The following is a 19,921-nucleotide window of genomic DNA, read 5'->3' on the forward strand; positions in this document are numbered from 1 at the left end:
TCTTCATAAAACCCATAGGTTAAAAAGTCCACACTCAAAAATGATATTAAGTTACAGAGCAGATCAAGTAATTTTTTGTCTTCAAATTGCTTATTAAATAAAAATTCTAACCATACTGATGGTTACATGTCATTATACTTTTACCTAAACTCATAGAAAGTATACCACCAAGAGTCAACCATAATGTAAATGATGGACTTAGGGTGATTATGACGTGTTGCTGTAGGTTCATCAATTGTAACAAATGTACCAACTCTGGTGGGGGATGCTGATTGGGGGAGATTGTGTGAGTAGATAGGAGAAGGTGATATACAGGAAATCTTGCTATCTTCCCCTTAATTTTGCTGTGAACCTAAAACTGCTCTTTAAAAATGCTCTTAATAATAGTAATTTTTAAAAATCCTATGATCAGTATTTTCTTACTCATAAAAAACCACTCTGAATTAATCCAACAGTCTTATAATAGATATAAACTACTAGTTACATTTACTCTAATAAAACTAAGAGGAAGATCTTCTTTTATAAAGAAAATTTTGGCTCATATAACCTAAATACTCTTGCACAAATGTTACCTATCTGCTGTAAATAAAAGTCATCACCTCTTCCTCTGGCTCATTCACTTCACTTTCATTTCCAGATTGTTCCTCCGTTTCAGCTCCTCCTTCTTCTTCTTCTTCATCTTCTTCAAGATTTTCTCCTTCTGTCATAGAATCTTTAGAGTCTTTGTCATTTACTAGGCCTTGAAGTGAGAAGAAAATAGAAAAGACTTTACAAAACAAGATAAAGGCAAATTTTCCACAGTGAATATTATACCACTTAAAGTATACATGAAGATAATTGAAGTCATGTTCTCAGTTCAGTAAATTAAGAACAGAATTTAAAGCTATTTTAAGAACCATTTAAAAAAACTAAATTAGTCCTTTATTTCAACAAAGGAGCACAGATCCATTTCTTAAAAACTAGCAAAAAAAAATTTTTTTTCTTTTTAACTTTCTCAGAGCTTCAAACTATCTCAGTCTCAGGTGAACAAACAGTACAGCACATATGGTGCAGCTTTAGCCACACACAAGGCAACCGTGGTCACATATTTTATCAAATGGCATTTCAAGAATCTCTAAAAACTTATAAGATACAATAAAATTACATTGCTTTAATACAGAAATCACATTTGGCTATTAATTTGAATATCTGCAAATTAAGACTAAGAGGAGGCAGATACATGGTGACACTTCTAACATGTGTGTCATCACAGAGCTGTTTTTTCCTTCCTAACAGTGTGCTCCTCCAGAGGCAACATCCTGGTGTGAATCTGGGCCACCTCCCACGTTCATCCACATCTCACTGCCTAGTAAATTCTTCTTTATTATCATTCTGAGTTCCAAACTACACTCTACTTTGAAGGTACACATTCCACAGCCTCATCTTTTCCCCACACTTCCAAGTCTTAATCAAGCCTTCTCCTGTAGCTGGGGCAGACTCTTCCGTATCATAAAGCATACTTCCTTGGGGTCCTGCTCATCAAATTGCTTCTCAATATAGAATATTTTTCAATATGTTCTTTTAAATCCTATACATTCTTCAAATTCAGTCTAAGTTTCCTTTCCTGCATAAACTCAATGAGTATTACTTTTCCTCCTACTTGTTCCTAAAGCTACTTGGAGAATTGATCATAGCACTCTGCATTTAAAGATATACTACCATGCGATGGTTTTTCTAATGATTTCAATAAATGTTACGTCACAGTATAAAGCCTTTGAGAACAAAAAACTTCTTTTATATATTCAAAACTTATTAGAGGCCATATATTGATAAATACACAGTAGGTGTTTAGTAAACTCTTGTTTATTCATATATAAGTAGAGCAGACAGAAACTTTAGTAATGATGGGATTTAGCCCTTTCATTCTATGAGGTATACTGAAGTCCAGAAAAGTCTGAAAAACTAACACGATCAACAGCAAAAAATTACTCCAATGTCTTAAGTCAAAGCAATTAATTAAGAACTGACAAAAACAGAGACTACAAAGCGATGAAAGTAGGTACAATTAAGTTTGGAAATTGAAAAGGTGAGGAAAGATGGATGAATCTCAGAGAGATCTATTTTGGAAAAAAATAATAATACTGATAGAAAAAACTGCTGTCTCCGGTTGATACCACTAACTCACTATTTTATTCATGTATTTATTTGGATGGAAGCAAAATACTGGGCTTTTATGTTATCAAAGGCAAAAAATTAAAAATCAGGACTGTATAAGCCTAAAAATATCACAGCACTGATAAACTGACATGGCCTAATATATCATTACACCTTTTTTATAGCCACTTTAAAATATGTGTCATGGGAAGAACTGTAGTGGTAAGTACCTTTGTTTTGACAGCCATAATTTGTAAGGAAAATACTACTATTTCTAACACATTTTCATTTGCATTGCAAGTTGGTTTCAAAAGCAGTTTATAAACATATTTTGCATTTGCTAAGCTGGATAATAAACTATTCAGTTGCTGACCTCTAGGACACACTCAGACTAAAATAAGTAAGGCAGATAAAAAGGTACATACAAAGGACATGGTGTTAATAAAACGTAAAACCTAGAGAGCAATATGTTCACAGTATGGGTCAGAATGAAGTGTACTTGGGACCAAAGTCAAACATTGTTCTCTTGAATGTGAACTACTTTGGTGCCTCAGTTTTCCTGTTCTTAACAGAGACAGCAGTAATCGTTAACACTCCCTCTCTTCCAAATGGTTTTCATCTGTTATTTCTTTGCTCAACTAGACATGCTGAGCATTTTCCCCACACACCCAGTATGTCAGAAAGAGCAGTCTGAATTCTGGCTCAATCGGTTAACCCAGTGTTTTGATTTGGGCGTTACCTAACTCCTTTGTCAAGTATGAACAATACCTTCCACTTTAATTTTGGGAAACAGACGGTACTCAATAAAAATACCAACTCTTCTTGCCCTCACTTATTTGATTGTGTTACCGTCACTCATCTACTGGGTGTTCCACTTTCATCAATCTGCCTGTGCTCTTTATGTAAGTGATGATACCTTGGCACAGGAGCTATTTTCACTTCAGACTTATTTTTTTCATTGTACAAAAGTTTTAAACACCCAAATATGTCAACGTATGCATGCTTTCCTATATCATTTTAAAATTTAGGAAAATTAACATCTCTCCAAATATCTGATGATCAGATCTATTTTTAACTTTTTAAAAATAAAATTTTAATTCTTTAATACATCTGGAGTTTGATGATATAAGATGTTTATTTCCTCCCAAATGCTCACCTGTTGCTCTTATCCTATTTTAAGACTCCTATTTCATCATACACTAAATTATTTTGTATTTAACTGGGGTAACTTCTGGGCATTTTATTATGCTAATTTTATTTATAATTTATGAATATACTCTTCTGTTGCATAAGCAATTTATTCATATGACTTTTTTCATTTTTATTACCTCCATTCTGTTCCTGAATATAATTCAAAACCAGAATTGTATTACATTGCTTACTACCATGTTGGTTCTGTTCTTAAAGAGAAGGTCATAGAGCTAGTAATTCTATCTTGAGAAAATCAAGATATACACAAAAATAACAATGTTATTTATAGTGATAACTGATAACCCAAAGTCAAACAGAATTAATGCATTCACACAAAGGAAAATAAGACAGCTGTTTTAAAATTAAAGATTTAGAAAAGTATTTTGTCAGAAAATTTCATCATATATTACATAGAAAAAAGTCCAGTTATAAAACTGCAAACATGTGAAAAAAATTTTAAACAGAACATGCATCAAAATGTTAATAACGTGATTATCCTTACATATGAAATAACAGTGATTTTTATTTTCTTGGCATTCCTCAAATTTTCTGCCATGAACATTTTTATTACTTTTAATAATATTAAAATGGTTTTTTAAATATAAGAAAATTCTATTAAGTTTAGCAGTGGGTTGCTATAAAATTAGAATGAGAATAAATTTGCAAGTGCTTGAAAACAAAAAATACCAAAGGCAAGATGCTGTTTTATCTTATGGTTTAGCATCAGGAAACAGATTTAATATAGATTTATTCATGTGTATCTTCTCTCTGATATTTAAACTCTAAAATAGAAGGAAAACAGGTCTACTTGGGGGCATAATGATCCTAGTTGACACCATCTTTAGAACTGCATTTGCAAATGATGGCCTCTTTTTTTCCTTTCCACATTCTAAAGAAGGATAGATTCTTCAAAAGAAGCCTCAAATTCTTTAATTCTTCACTCTCTAAGGTATAAATCATACTGCTCTCTTAACTGCTACCAAATTGGGTATCCAATTAGTATTTCCTTATGTCCACTATATAGGGAGTACCATTCATTCTTTTTTTTTTTTTTTACCATTCATTCTTAAGTCTTTGGGTAACAAGACTATTTCAAAGCATATAAAGTAAATGAAATAAACAAGTAGATAAACAAACTACTTGAAATAATCACTGTATACAGTTAGAAATCTGAAAAGGAAAAGAAAGTGGATTACTTGGGACAAAGTTAAACAATAAAAAGAACCACATGTGTCTTTATGGGTTGGTAAGTAGGAAAGTGAATAGTTACATAGTCAGTAGCATCTTTAAAGCAATGCTCAGATAGATAACAGCAATCACATTCTTCAAAAAAGGGTTTGCCTTGGAGAAAGAAACCCTATTAATATGCTGGATGTAATATGAAAAAAATAGTTTTAGAGGAAAAGAATCACCAATGCTTTTGCCATGAAAAGTGGTTTCTCAGAAATGCAATAAAGTAAATGTATACAATTATTACAACTGGTCATGGTAAGGATCTCCTAATAAAATACTAAATTTATAGGCTGAAATCATGTCACTTTGATATGACTACCACATGCTAAGAACTATCAGCAAGCAAACCACACTGGAAAGGCCCCACCTTATTCCATTTCCACTGGCAAGGCTAGACAGCTCATACAGTTCCTTACCAACTCTTCTTCCAAAACAATAGCTGAAGGACACTGAGAAAGTAAAGAGACCAATTCTCCAGCAGCATGCTTCTCACGTGTCCTCTAGTCTTTAGAAACAGGGACAACTCCCCCAGTGACAAGGGTCTGAAATTCTGCAGGATAGTTTCAAACTTCTTCTAACTGGCACTCCCTTTATATAGTGTCAAGCCTGCTCTGTCTCAGGAAATAGTGTTTGTTGAAAATATATACTGTATATGAGATGCTTTAATCAAAAGTAGACTTTAGCAACCAAAAACCATAAAATTAAGAGAGGCTGACAGGATTGTTTTTCCATCACTATCATTTGCTTCAAGTTTTACATGACTGTTTTCCTCTAATTTGGGATTATTTAATGAAGAAGTAAGCCACCCAGCTCTTACCTAACACTATTATGTAACACTCAACATCAAAAAATTAAAAGTATACAAAAAGTAAAAGCTAACTGAAAACATTATAAAGCAAATCCTAGAAACAATCTGCCAAATACCATCTTTACTTTCTCTCTGTAATTAATTGCTTACCTAGTTTTATTAAGAATTCTCGTTCCAAGTCGTGTACCTGCCTGATGGATTCTTCCAGAGAATTACAGAGTTTGATCTTTGGTCTTAGCAGTTCTAGGGTGTCACTGATCATGTAATCTATGTCAATAGGAAATGGATGGTCTTTTGTCCAAACCTCCAAACTTTTCTTCCACCAAACATAACGCTGATAACAAACGAAAAATAAATTTAGCTATAAGAAATTAATAACAAAATATTTAAAATAATAATCTGTATTGTGATTTCACCTAGTTATAACAACTAAGCTAGAGAGTTGTACAAGACACCTACATTTTTATTAATGGTCAATAGCAATGGTCATTAACACATTTATTTCTCTCCATCTAGTCTGTTTCTAAGCCATTTGGTAACTTTAAATACATTTTTTACTGTATCTGTCATAATCTCTTTTAAAAGCAAGGAAAAATTATAAATAAACACCAAATACATTTTCAGGTACTGAAACCAGGCAGAAACTCCATTCCCACACCCCAAAAAGGGCTTAAGTATTTAATTTTACAAAAACAACCAAATTTAAGGCCAGGGTTTTGATAAATGTTACTTATTTTCTCTATACTACCTGCTTTGATATTTTAAAGAGTCAAAGTATCTGAAGATAGGGTTACTGAATATATAAAAACCAGAAATCAACAAGTATTTATTGAACATCTACTGTGTATATGGCACTGTTCAGATATAGTCCCTCTCATATCCTAGCCTGGCTCCTTCGCTCTATTTTGTACCTGTAATTCTCAAGTTTAACTAAAAAGCACAACCCACAAATTTACTTGTATAACAGCTACTTCTCTGGGTGTTTAATCATCTTCTCCAATTTGTTCTAGATCTTTGCTATTCCAAGTGTGGGAACTCAGAGCTTGTTAGACATATGGAATCTTAGGACTCCCCCATCCTAAGCCAGCTGAATCACAGTGTGCATTGTAAAAATATCCCCAGGCAATGTGTGTGCACACCGGAGTTTAGAAGCTCTGCTGCAGGGGATCTTTCTATCTGACTTCCAGTACATCACTGGACACTGTTACAGGTAGCATACACTGACCCCCTCTTCCAGGCCTCACCCACATCTTACTTCCATGCTCTAAGTATATCCCTGCCACATGCTCTAAGCATATCCATGCTCTAAGTATATCCTGCTGTTAATCATGTGGAGAATACTTTTGTCTCTTCCTACTTCTGAATATCTCTGACTGGCTCTTTTCTCTCTGTCAGTGATGTCAGAGTGAGTGCAAAGAAGGATACTCTTCTTAAAGGAGCCCTGCTTTTGGACACTGACAGTGACAGCTGATATTCTGCAGCAAAACTTGTTTTCAATACAGGCTGTCTCCAACTTAAGGCAGTCCTTCCATGCAACAAGGAATCTGAGTCACAAATCTGCAACACCACCTCCCCATTGCTGGCTCATCAATTCAGAAAGGGAGTAACAAGTTATCCTTTAATGCAAAGGTACAGTGGTAGAAGAAAGTTAAAAAACAGCTCTTACCCAAAGAGTAGTTACCCCCACCTAACCCCAGTTACTATGTGGATGTATTTTTGATACTTCAAGTTGTAGTTTTAAATTTATTTTCTTCCTCAATGGATAAATGAAAACAACTCTAACAATAGATTATATAGAAAGGAATGATCAAACAGAACTGAATGCTACCATTTGTACTTTATTTCAGTAACATCTGAAGAACTCAATAGGGAGCTAGCCCCCCTAATAGCACTTATAACATTGCACTTAATGGGAAACAGTGACTGGATTCCAAACAACCAACCTACAGGCTAACTTTTGGAACACAAACTGCAAAGAAGTTGTAGAAATGTCTCTGTATTTGTATCTGATTTAATTTACACGGTATTTGCTCTAAATCACAACATAAGTAACTTAAGACGTGGAAAGCACAACCCAAGAGTTTAACAAAGAATGAATAAATATTTCTTGTAGGGTTAATGATAGGATTTTTTTTTCTCTTTAAAAAAAATTTAGAAAGAAGAATTTTAGATATAAAACCAGAACACAGATGAGTAAGAAGAATATTATCAAATGTAAAAATATTACATTTAATTCATGAATTTCTGTACGAAATACAAAATAACCCATACTATACCAAATTTATAAACTGTACCAAAATAATTTCCCAAAGTAATGATTAATCACAAAACTTAAAATGCAATCAGAATGTTTATGATAGAACACATCATATATTTAAAATATCCAAAGCTAAGCATCCTTACAAGAATAAATCTAATTTATGAATATACCTTATACATAATATATGAATGCTACAGCATTCTTTTCTAATGTTTTCCTTGATTTTTTTTTGGCTGCACTATGTGACTTGCAGGATCTTAGTTCCCCAATCAGAGATTGAATCTGGGTCTTCCACAGTCAAAGTGCAGAGTCCTAACCACTGAACCACCAGGGAATTTCCACTGCTTTAATATTTTTGTAACACAAGCAATGCATTATATGATGCCCAATTGCATATTTTAATTTGTATACCTGAAAATACACTAGGAAGCAATCGAGTTTTCGTTTACTGGAACCTCTGTCAAAGTACTGGCCACAGGTATCCAAAATAGTGCACACCAGTCTAATCCTGAAAAGGTGCTCAGGAGGGTCCAGTGAACTTGGAGAGCCATCAGAGTTAACACCAAATGAAGTAAAAGAATAAAGAGTTCTAAAAATAACGGCTGATTCCACCATTCTGTAATTATAAAGTTCCCCTAAGAACTTGGCGCTGCTGATACGTCTCTGATTAAATTTAGGTTGATTAACCTGAAGCAGGAAGAAAAAAAAAAAAAAAAAAGGCAGATTTCCATTAATGAACAGAAATGTGTTTGAGAAGAGCTAAAAATCATCTCTGTCACTTGACAACATCACTCACTGAACAGAGAAAAACTAATGGGTTCTTTTCTTCTTTTCCAATAATAGGTATCCTTTTTTAATCACTGCAGGAAATGTCTATCTTTAAAATGTTTTAGTAAATAGAACATGTTAAATATTAAATACTAAATTGTTAAATGAATTTAATAGTTTATGGAAAAAGTTAAAACGTAATTCTCCCTATCAGCCCATCGTAACTTATTTTCTCTGTAATCCATGAATTTTAAGGAAACAAGCTTATAGAAAGAGGAAGCTGCTTACAGAAATTCTTATCGAGTATCAATTCTCCTAATTAATAAATTTATGAGTTCCTATAACATGAACTCCAAGAGTGACCCAGAAATAATAAAAATTTACTACACTCTTCTAAAATAACCTTAACTGGACTGAGAAAAAGAGGCAAAAAATATTTTAGCATTAGTCTGAGAGGAGACTAGAAAATCTGACACATGTAGGGTTTATTAAGAAATCACTATTTCCAAAAGAGTAAAAGTAAGTGACATCATATGGGGAAAGGAAGGTTTTCAAATCCTTATTTTTCAATAATAGGATTTAAAAGCTGTCTGAATTGTCCACAGATTTCAATTTGGTGCAAGTCTTTGTTACCTCCATTCCTAATCGTATATCTTCTAAAACTCCATCCACAACATGGATTCCAACATCTTCCTGGTAGAGCACTAGCCCTGCTAAGAGGTTGGCTACACAGTGAATGCTGTTGTATTTCACGTTCCAGATGTTTATCATACAACAAATCACATAGTCTTTCACTTCTTGATCCTGCCAAGGCAACTTTCTCATCTGTCTCAAAACCTAAATGAAGAGAATTTTATTTAAATTACTAATATAAACACAAAGTAGCCCAATATATCCAATAATACAGATATTTTATTATGACTGTACAGTCACAGAACTTTTGAAATGGAAAATATTTTAGAGATTCTCTATCTGCCTCTTCATTTTACAGATAGGAAAAATAAGATTTTTCTAATTATTGGCAAAATGTATTCACATTTTCCCTTTATCTTTCATTAACATCCTCAAATTTCCTACAGTTTCCAGGGTTTCAATCAAGCTAGCAGTATACACTCATACTCAGGTCACTGAAATACCCAAGACTTACCAAAAATAACATTTTCTTTTGTGCATCATTTGATGTAAATAATCTCAGACACTTCTTTATATAAATGAAATATGCCCAATAAGGAAATATCAAGACCAATTGGTTAAAAGATCACTTAAGTAGTAAGATGGGGACACAACACCTACAGTTTCCTTGCATGTAAAGTGGGGATGACAGGCACTCAGGCCATAAGTCTGCTCTAAGGGTTAGACGAGTTCAAGTGTGTGAAGTACACAGGAACAGGCCTAGCACATTATAAGCACCCCATAGAAGTTACCTATTACTTTAAAAAAAACTCTACTGGTGATGAGGAAATCAGCAGAGCTCTACTTATCATCTAGTTCTTTCCAGATTTATTCTGAAAGAAAATAGATACTGCTGGCAGCTTGTCAAGTAGTCCTTTTATCTCTACTCTGTACCCACAATCCATCTTTCAAGCACTAAGTATGTTCTTGTGTCAGTTTCAATGGAAATGTTAATGTCATCTCAACTGCATAAACATTCCATACTTCTCAAACTTTTAGCCAATTCTAAAGCCCCTTTCAAATCCTAATTTCCTACTGTCTCTGGCTCCCTGAAAGTGGTTTTGATGTTCAAAGTTGCACTATCATTCCCCAGCCACTTATGACACACGTATTATTCCTTGTCTCTTATCCATAGGTGTCCTCTGCCCAGAATTTAATTTGCTTTATTTTTTTTCCTAAAAAGAAAAAAGTCCCATGCCATGTTGTTTCAACTTGTTGAGCTGACGAAGAAATGTTTATTCAACACGTCTTACTTAGAAGTGAAGGTTCCAATGAGGTAACTACAATAATTATGCTAACAGGTCAGTGGTTCTTAATCTCTTCTGGAAATCGACCCCTGCTGAGAATCTAAAGAAAGCTATAGACCCTCTTCCAGAAAAATACAGTCAGGTTCAGAGATTTAAAATTATTAAATGTAAATCCATGGCTGATTCATGTCAATGTATGACAAAAACCACTACAATATTGTAAAGTAATTAGCCTCCAACTAATAAAAATAAATGAAAAACAAAACAAAACAAAAATAAAATTATTAAATGTCAGAGGATCACGGGCCTCCAAAAACCTACTAAAGGTTAAGAACCCCTGTACTGAAGCAAAATATTTAAAGGTAAATTCACTACAGAGTATCAGAGACTAAGTAATAGTTTCAAATATACACAGCATCAACAGTAAATACAGAAGAGAATTACCATTCTAATTAGGTTTAAAAGGAAAACAAAACATATGTCCCATAAACTAAGTATCATCACATAAATTCCCTCTTTTGATGACTTATATGGAATCAATCACTCCACTGCTGAGACATTAATAGCTCTGCTTCAATTTCTCCATTTACAAGATTTGAATACTGCAAATTACTTACATTTCTTATCTATACTTTGTGGAGCACTGAAGCAATTGATAAACTGAGTTGATTTAGGAAGACTGAAATATATGTCCTTGACCTAAAACAATTTGGTGCAAGGCTACAAAGAAAGTGAACTGCAATCAGTACAATTATCATTAGGATGAAAAAGAATTAATTTGGTTGAATGTTATTAATATACAAGCTCAGCACTACCACAAATCACAAGTTGACTACTGTTCTATTTCATTAAAATTTACCTTCTCGGTGGTAACCTTGGAGAGATCTTTGTACAAAAGCTTCCGGACATATTCTTGAAGAGGAGGACGTTTCTTTTTCACTGTTTTTTCAGCTGGAGGTGGGTTGCAGTAGTAATATGCATTCTCCACCATTGTGACATATCTAGCATCGAGATGCATCGCTTGTTTCTTTCTCATCATTTGTTCCTAAAATATATAAAGCTTAAATCAGTCAAAATACTTTCATTCTAAGGTTTCTTTGTTCCTAACTAAAGGTGCCCTTTCTCGGATAAGGTTTCAAGATAAAGGGAAAAAAATAATTACTAGGTATTTCTAAGAGTATACAAGCGTAGTAACTGTTGTATCACTAGTCATATGTTTTTAGAACAAATTACTCCATAACTACTTGGTCTTAGGCTTTGTCCAATAAAATACTCACAGAACTTTGATACAAACTTAACTTTACTTATAACTCTGCCAAACCACATGAACTCTACATAAAACAAGGCTTATATATAAGTTACTGAAGTTAAGGGCTGGGACAAGGGCTGAGAATAACTTTATTCATAGAGTTTGGGCCATCCAATGTTGTACCAGGTAAATCTGACATATCTCTACAGACAAGAAAACTAAAAGCCTTTCAATGTCTTACAGCTCATCCAGTGACCTCAGCATCAGCTCAAGGAGGTTATTAAAACAATCAATCATCACCTACTTCAGGCTTCTCAGCCTCACACTACTGACATTTTGGACTGGAAAGTTCTTTGTCTGGTGGGAGTGGGAACTGTTCTGTACACTGTGGGATGTTCTGTAGCAACCTTCACCTATACCCACCACATGCCAGTTGAGAACCAGAGATGAACGAGTTGAAGATCTTCAAACAGTATTCCTAGTTCTTAAAACAGCACTATAGTAAGAATTAAAATTACTGCATTTATTCAGCCATTCATCAAACATTTTACTTGGCACTTAACTTAGCACTATGCTGGAAGTCACCAATGAACAAGACAGACATGGTTCCCACCTCTGTGAAGCCTAAGAGTCTGCTGCAGGAAGACAGAACAATCAAGGCAACAAATAAACTGATCTTTTAAATACGAACTGTGATTAGTGTTACGAAAGAAAATAATAAGAGTAACAAGAGCCCACTTTAGTCAGGACAGGTTAGGGACAGCCTCTCTAGGAAAGTGACAATGAAGTTGTGCTCTGAAGGATGACAAAGGCTGAGAGCAGCTGAGGCAGAAGCAACAGCCAGACAAGGGGCAATGAGGAAACGCAAGGATCCGCTACAGGAACTAAATGCAGGCCAGCATGGTGCCAAGACAGAATGGCATGAGGTCAGCTCCAAGTGGGGAGGGGTTCAGTGAGACCAGACTCTGAAGAAGCTGGTAGGAACAGGAGTTTGAAGCATGTAGAGGGAAGCACAATGAGCTTTAAGAAGGTGTCTGGACTAGGGTGGCGGGGGGTGGCAGATGGAGGCAAGAGTTCACATTTTGGAAAGACACTTGTGTCTGTAAGTTCAGGAAGGGCATGGGTTGCAGCAGGTTTATAAACTCATCACCTAATCAGTGTCCGGCCTAGCACGTATCAGAGGTTTGCAATTAACGTTTACTAATACACAAATTAATAAATGAATTTTTTAAAAAAACATTTAATCTTTCCCATGGTCCGTGTTTCTATACATGTAAAGCCATCACATACTGGGGAGAAGTTTTGCTCTTCATAAGCTCAATTATGGGTATACCAAGGTTCACAACTGTTTCACTTGTCTATGAATCTGCTAAAGTATATGGGTTGTAGCCTAGCTCCTCTCCTGACATCTATTCTACAATCTGTGAATGCTTATTTAATGCTGGCTCCTCCAGACAGAACAATTCCCTGTTGAACAGGGCTAGAGATAATGACCACTCCTTTTAGGTTCTTTGGACAAACAAAAGGAATGCATCACTCATCATTTGTACATACATAATCCAGTTTTAAATCAACATAAGTTTCAACCTGTTATGCAGACTACTGTTCTGTTATTCAGAACCATTTCCCCTAACACACACACCAAACTACTTTTAACATCAGCCAAGAATAATTTTAAATGCAAACCAGTTAAAAGGTTATATGTGTTCCCAGATAAAATGAATATATTTTTTATATCATCCCATAAGCATTTGGGTGCTCTACGTGTTCAGAGAAACTTCTCTAGTAACAAACCATAGAAATGATCCCTGAAAATACAGTCTTATCCTTATCCATCAGAGGGTGAACAGAATGAAAACCACAATCACAGAAAACTAATCAAACTGATCACATGGACCACAGCCTTGTCTAACTCAATGAAACTATAAGCCATGCCGTGTTGGGCCGCCCAAGACAGGTCATGGTGGAGAGTTCTGAAAAAACATGGTCCAGTGGAGAAGGGAATGGCAAATCACTTCACTATTCTTGCCTTGAGAATCCATGAACAGTATGCAAAGGCAGTAAGATATGACACTGAGAGATGAACTTCCCAAGCCAGTAGGTGCCCAATATGCTACTGGAGAAGAGTGGAGAAATAGCTCCAGAAAGAATGAGATGTAGCTAAAGTGAAAACAACTCCCAGTTGTGGATATGACTGGTGATGGAAGTAAAGTCCGATGTTGTAAAGAGCAATACTGCATAGGAACCTGGAATCTTAGGTCCATGAATGAAGGTAAATTAAAAGTCATCAAACAGGAGATGGCAAGAGTAAACATCGACATTTTAGGAACCAGTGAACTACAATAGACTGGAATGGGTGAATTTAATTCAGATGACCATTGTATTTACTACTGTGGGCAAGAATCCCTTAGAAGAATTGCAGTAGCCCTCATAGTCAACAGAAGAGTCCAAAATCCAGTACTTGGGTGCAATCTCAAAAACAACAGAATGATCTCTGCTCATTTCCGAGGCAAACCATTCAATATCACGGTAATCCAAGTCTATGCCCCAATCAGTAATGCTGAAGAAGCTGAAACTGAACAGTTCTATGAAGACCTACAAGACCTCTAGAACTAACACCCAAAAAAGGTGTCATTTTCATCACAGGGGACTGGAATGCAAAAGTAGGAAGTCAAGAATCATGCAATAACAGGCAAATTTGGCCTTGAGGAGTACAAAATGAAGCAGGGCAAAGGCTAACAGTTTTGCCAATATAACGCAATGGTCATAGCAAACACCCTCTTCCAACAACCCAAGAGACGACGCTACACATGGATATCACCAGATGGTCAATACCGAAACAGAATGATTATATTCTTTGCAGCCAAAGATGGAAACGCTCTATACAGTCATGAAAAACAAGATCGGGAGCTGACTGTGGCACATAGATTCAAGGGATTAGATCTATCTGATAGGCAGAGTGCATGAAGAACTATGGATGGAGGTTCGTGACACTGTACAGGAGGCAGCGATCAAGACAATCCGCAAGAAAAAGAAATGCAAAACGGCAAAATGGTTGTCTGAGGAGGCCTTATAAACAGCTGAGAAAAGAAGAGAAGCTAAAGGCAAAGGAGAAAAGGATAGATATACACATTTGAATGCAGAGTTCCAAAGAACAGCAAGGAGAGATAAGAAAGCCTTCCTCAGTGATCAGTGCAAAGAAATAGAGGAAAACAATACAATGGGAAAGACTAGAGATCTCTTCCAGAAAATTAGAGATAACAAGGGACCATTTCATGCAAAGATGGGTTCAATAAAGGACAGAAATGGTATGGACCTAACAGAAGAAGATATTAAGAGGTGGCAAGAACACACAGAAAGTGAAGTCGCTCAGTCGTGTCCGACTCTTTGCGACCCTGTGGACTGTAGCCCACCAGGCTCCTCCGTCCATGGGATTCTCCAGGCAAGAATACCGGAGTGGGTTGCCATTTCCTTCTCCAAGGGATCTTCCCGACCCAGGGATCGAACCCAGGTCTCCCGCGTTGCGGGCAGACTCAGGCAAACACTTTAACCTCTGAGCCACCAGGGAAGCCCAAGAACACACAGAAGAACAATACAAAAAAGATCTTCATGACCCACATGATCACAATGGTGTGATCACTCACCTAGAGTCAGACATCCTGGAATGTGATCACTACACATTCCTTAGGAAGCATCACTACAAACAAGGCTAGTGGAGGTGATGGAATTCCAGTTGAGCTACTTCATATTCTAAAAGGTGATGCTGTGAAAGTGCTATACTCAATACGCCAGCCAATTTGGAAAACTCAGCAGTGGCCACAGGACTGGAAAAGGTCAGTTTTCATTCCAATCCCAAAAAGGGCAATGCTGAAGAATGTTCAAACTACTACATAATTGCACTCATCTCACATGCAAGTAATGCTCAAAATTCTCCAAGCGAGGCTTCAACAGTACATGAACCATGAACTTCCAGATGTTCAAGCTGGATTTAGAAAAGGCAGAGGAACCAGAGATCAAATTGCCAACATCCGCTGGATCATCAAAAAGCAAGAGAGTTCCAGAAAAACATCTATTTCTGCTCTACTGATGATGCCAAAGCCTCTGACTGTGTGGATCACCACAAACTGTGGAAAATTCTTCAAGAGACGGAAATACCAGACCACGTTACTTGCCTCCTGAGAAATCTGTATGCAGGTCAAGAAGCAGCTGTTAGAACCAGACATGGAACAACAGACTGGTTCCAAACTGGGAAAGGAGTATGCCAAGGCTGTATATTGTCACCCTGCTTATTTAACTTATATGCAGAGTGTATCATGTGAAATGCTGGGCTCAGTGAAGCACAAGCTGGAATCGAGATTGCCAGGAGAAATATCAATAACCTCAGATACGCAGATGACACGACCCTCATGGCAGAAAGCAGAGAGGAACTAAAGAGCCTCTTGATGAAAGTGAAAGAGGAGCATGAAAAAGCTGGCTTAAACTAAACAGTCAAAAAACGAAGATCATGCCATCCAGTCCCATCACTTCATGGCAAATAGATGGGGAAACAATGGAAACAGTGACAGACTTTATTTTCTTGGGCTCCAAAATCACTGCAGATGGTGACTGCAGCCATGAAATTAAAAGATGCTTGCTCCTTGGAAGAAAAGTTATGACCAACCTAGACTACATATCAAAAAGCAGAGACACTACTTTGCTGACAAAAGTCTGCCTAGTCAAAGCTATGGTTTTTCTAGTAGTCGTGTATGGATGTGAGAGTTGGACTATAAAGAAAGCTGAGCACCAAAAAATAGATGCTTTTGAACTGTGGTGTTGGAGAAGACTCTTGAGAGTCCCTTGAACTGCAAGGAGATCCAACCAATGCATCCTAAAGGAAATCAGTCCTGAATATTCATTAAGGACTGATGCTGAAGCTGAAACTCCAGTACTGTGGCCACCTGATGTAAAAAACTGACTCATTTGAAAAGACCCTGATACTAGGAAAGATTGAAGCCATGAGGAGAAGGGGACAACAGAGGATGAGACGGCTGGATGGCATCACCAACTCGATGGACATGAGTTTGAGCAAGCTCTGGGAGTTGGTGATGGACAGGGAAGTCTGGTGTGCTGCAGTCCATGGGGTCGCAAAGAGTCAGACACGACTGAGCGACTGAACTGAACCAATAAGCATCGGTGTATTTCAAACCAAACTCACCCTCTCTTCCTTTCTCCTATTTTCTCATCTCTGTGACTGGCACCATCATCTGCTGGCATGCTCAAGATGGAATCTTGGGTCTTACCTTAGGGCACTTTCTCTTTCTCATTATCTCACCACATCACATCAGTTCTACCTCCTAAAATTCTTCATACAGCCAGTTACCATTCCTCATCTTCCCACCCTTACCATTTCTTTTTTTCTCTGTAAGATCTGAAAACAGACATTTCACTGTTCTGTCTACCTCCAGCCTCAGCCACCTCAATTATCTCCTCGACACTGATCTTTCTAAAAAATTAAATCTGATCATACCTATCCTACCTGCTTAACTTCCTTCAGTAGCTACTCACTGCCATTAGGGGGAGGGGGTATGAGTTTCTTAGCATAGCACTCAGGCTCAGGGTGCTTTTATAATCTAGGCTGTGTTCACCTCTCCAGTGTTATCTGCAGCCTCTGAGTGTGTCTCTCTTCTCTGCCTCTGAGGTTTAGGTTAGTCTCTAAAATAAATACTATTTTTTCAGGAAACCTTTCTTGACATACCAAGACTAGATGAAGCACCTCTCCTATGTAGACATATATTACCCTATGCTGACCCACAGTATTAGATCACATCACATTCCCCTTCTGTGTATTTCAGTTGTCTAATTACTCATCAGTGTTATAAGACTATAAATTCCCTGAGGCCAGGGACTATCTTTTTCACTTTTATATCCCAAGGGTCTGACAGAGGAGTGTGCACTCAATGAATACCAAGCAGCTATTAGGGAAGATCCTTTCTGACTCATTAAGTCTAGCTTAAAGTACTCCCTCTGTTAAGTGCATAAGATCCTCTGCACACCTTTCCCTGTTAAAACACGCAGAACACTATACTGGAATTAGCACTAGATAGGGACCACTTTAAGGATGCCAACTATGTTTGTTTCTTTGTACTAACCCCTCCCAATCAGCAAGAACATCATCCCTGCAGTTCAGTGCCTGACACACAGGAGAAGCCCCCAAAATGTTATATGATAAACAAGGCTCCTATCCAGAAAGCAAGACAATCAATGATAAGGCTCGCTGCTCTTACTCCAAGACAGGGAAAGATACACTGAGCCACGAAAGCCAGTCAAGCAAGAAGGACTTTGGTTTGCAGCAATGGGATAAGCATCCATACCATGACTAGTAAACTTTCCCCAGCAAACAGTAAACATAGACAGTTCAGTATTACAAACAAAATATAGTCACTTTTAAAAGCTAATCTTTCTTGGCATCTCTTATGATATGTAGTGTCTCATTTAGCCGTATCAGCTAGAGCCAAAGAGGGGGAAGAGTTTTTCCTATGTTAAAATAAAAATTTGAACTTGGAATGATTATTATTCACTTGCATAAGCCTAAAAAGAATGTGGACGTCAACTCCATATGATTTCACATTAATATTTTTGTCTACTAGACAAAATACTAATGCTTGTCCCATTAATATTTCTGTCTACTAGAAATAAATTACTGTTTTTTCATTTTAAATATCATTGTCAGAGAAGTAGTCAAGCTTATAACTAGATTCTAAAAAAACAACACACATAGAGAAAAAGACACAATCAGCACTTCTATAAAAGCAACACTGATGCAATGACAGTCTATGTCCAGAGATTCCTAACCCAGTGCTCTCTTTGACACTAATTCTGATTCCCCTCCCTCACCACACTGTCTCCCCTGTGAGGCTCCAAGTGAGTGCATGGATATTACCAATAAACATAACTTAACTGCTTAAAAACATGATTGCCATTTTGACATCCTAATTAGCTTAAGAAATACCTTCTTCTCCAAGTTAATTTTTTAAGCTTATGTTTGTTTTTTAATTTTAAAAATTTAAGCCCCATCATTTATGTGGTTATGGCACAGTAACAATGTACCAAGAACATTCAGAAAGATGGCTCTAAGTTTATCAAAAGTTATCTGGGGCTGAATTCAATCCCACTCTACAATAGTGTGAGCTCACTGACAGCCAAATGAGAAAATCTCCCATAGTTCTTCAGGAATGGCTGGAGTTCTTACTTAAGTAAAAATGTTTAAATGGTTGATCAAGGTAACAAGCACTGGTCAAAATTTTTAACCCCTGGAATAAATCAAGAACTTCAAGATCTTGCTACTATCCTCAAGACCTTACCAAAAGTACACTGGTCCTCAGGTGAGATTCCGGAGATCTGAAAAGAAATCTTCCACATGTTTCCAGTAGGGTACATGCCATTTCAATATGGTGATGGGAAAAGTCTGATAGAAGCATCTGTAATAATAATAATGATAAAAACCCAAAAGACATTTCAGTCCTATTAAAGAAAACATTATATACCTATTATGTGGAACACCTTTAAAAAATGTCACTGTACAAAAAAGAAAAGCTAAACACAACATTATAAATCAACTATACTTTCAACTAAAAAAAAAAACTAGTCTATTTTAGATGTCAAGCTTTATCACAGGGTATCTTTTGTGTTCAACCATAAAATTTTATCTAAAAACATCAATATATTTAATGTCATTCCTTTTAGATATATGAAAATTAATTTATCAAAACTCATATTTATCAGGAGATGCTACATATTTAAATAAATGCCACATACAAATAGCTAGCATTTTCTAAATATTTTCTGGTTTGGGTTTACATGACATTTACCTTTAAAATTTTGACAACAAAAGGCTTATTTGTATGAAACTTAACAACACATTACAACATTTTACTATTTATCTCCCCAATATTTTTCTGTGCATATTTTCTAAACGAAACAGGTTTAGTCATATCATTTAATACTTTGGCTTTTATTTTGGCTAACATGAGTATTTTCCATGTCCTTATTTTTCCTTCTATGGTATAATTTAAAGGGTACATAGTACTTATGAATTATACTAAAACTTCCCCAATTCTTATTGATGGAATGTTTTTATGATTTTTTGCTACTATAAACAACAGTGTAGTGCAACATTTTTGTAGATAAATTTAAATACATTTATGATTATTTCCTTAAACCAAATTTACAGAAATGAACTTGAGTCAAACAAATGTATATTCTTCCTATATATGTCAGTAATTAACACAGAGATATACTAATGTTTAAGTTGTTCATGGCATGATTCCCTTCAATGACAGCACTGAAAAAACTTTAACCACCTCTCTTAAAATGCTGTCCAA

At 36.1% G+C, this 19,921-nt stretch overlaps 1 protein-coding gene and 1 pseudogene across 1 annotated transcript in view; both read right to left on the reverse strand.

Moving 5' to 3' along the window:
- Window positions 1-19,921, reverse strand: part of UPF2 (UPF2 regulator of nonsense mediated mRNA decay) — a 90,549-nt gene that overhangs the window by 24,041 nt on the left and 46,587 nt on the right. Inside the window, exons 11-16 of the mRNA XM_061126074.1 lie at window positions 18,902-19,018; window positions 11,172-11,357; window positions 9,027-9,230; window positions 8,037-8,312; window positions 5,516-5,699; window positions 600-739 (exon numbers count right to left, since the gene is read on the reverse strand). Coding sequence (XP_060982057.1) covers window positions 600-739; window positions 5,516-5,699; window positions 8,037-8,312; window positions 9,027-9,230; window positions 11,172-11,357; window positions 18,902-19,018 — 1,107 coding nt within the window. The remainder of the gene's footprint in view (window positions 1-599; window positions 740-5,515; window positions 5,700-8,036; window positions 8,313-9,026; window positions 9,231-11,171; window positions 11,358-18,901; window positions 19,019-19,921) is intronic.
- LOC133045378 (small nucleolar RNA U3) lies at window positions 13,266-13,385 on the reverse strand (annotated as a pseudogene).

This window comes from Dama dama, chromosome 23 (genome assembly GCF_033118175.1).
Source record: "Dama dama isolate Ldn47 chromosome 23, ASM3311817v1, whole genome shotgun sequence".
Lineage (NCBI taxonomy): Eukaryota > Metazoa > Chordata > Mammalia > Artiodactyla > Cervidae > Dama > Dama dama.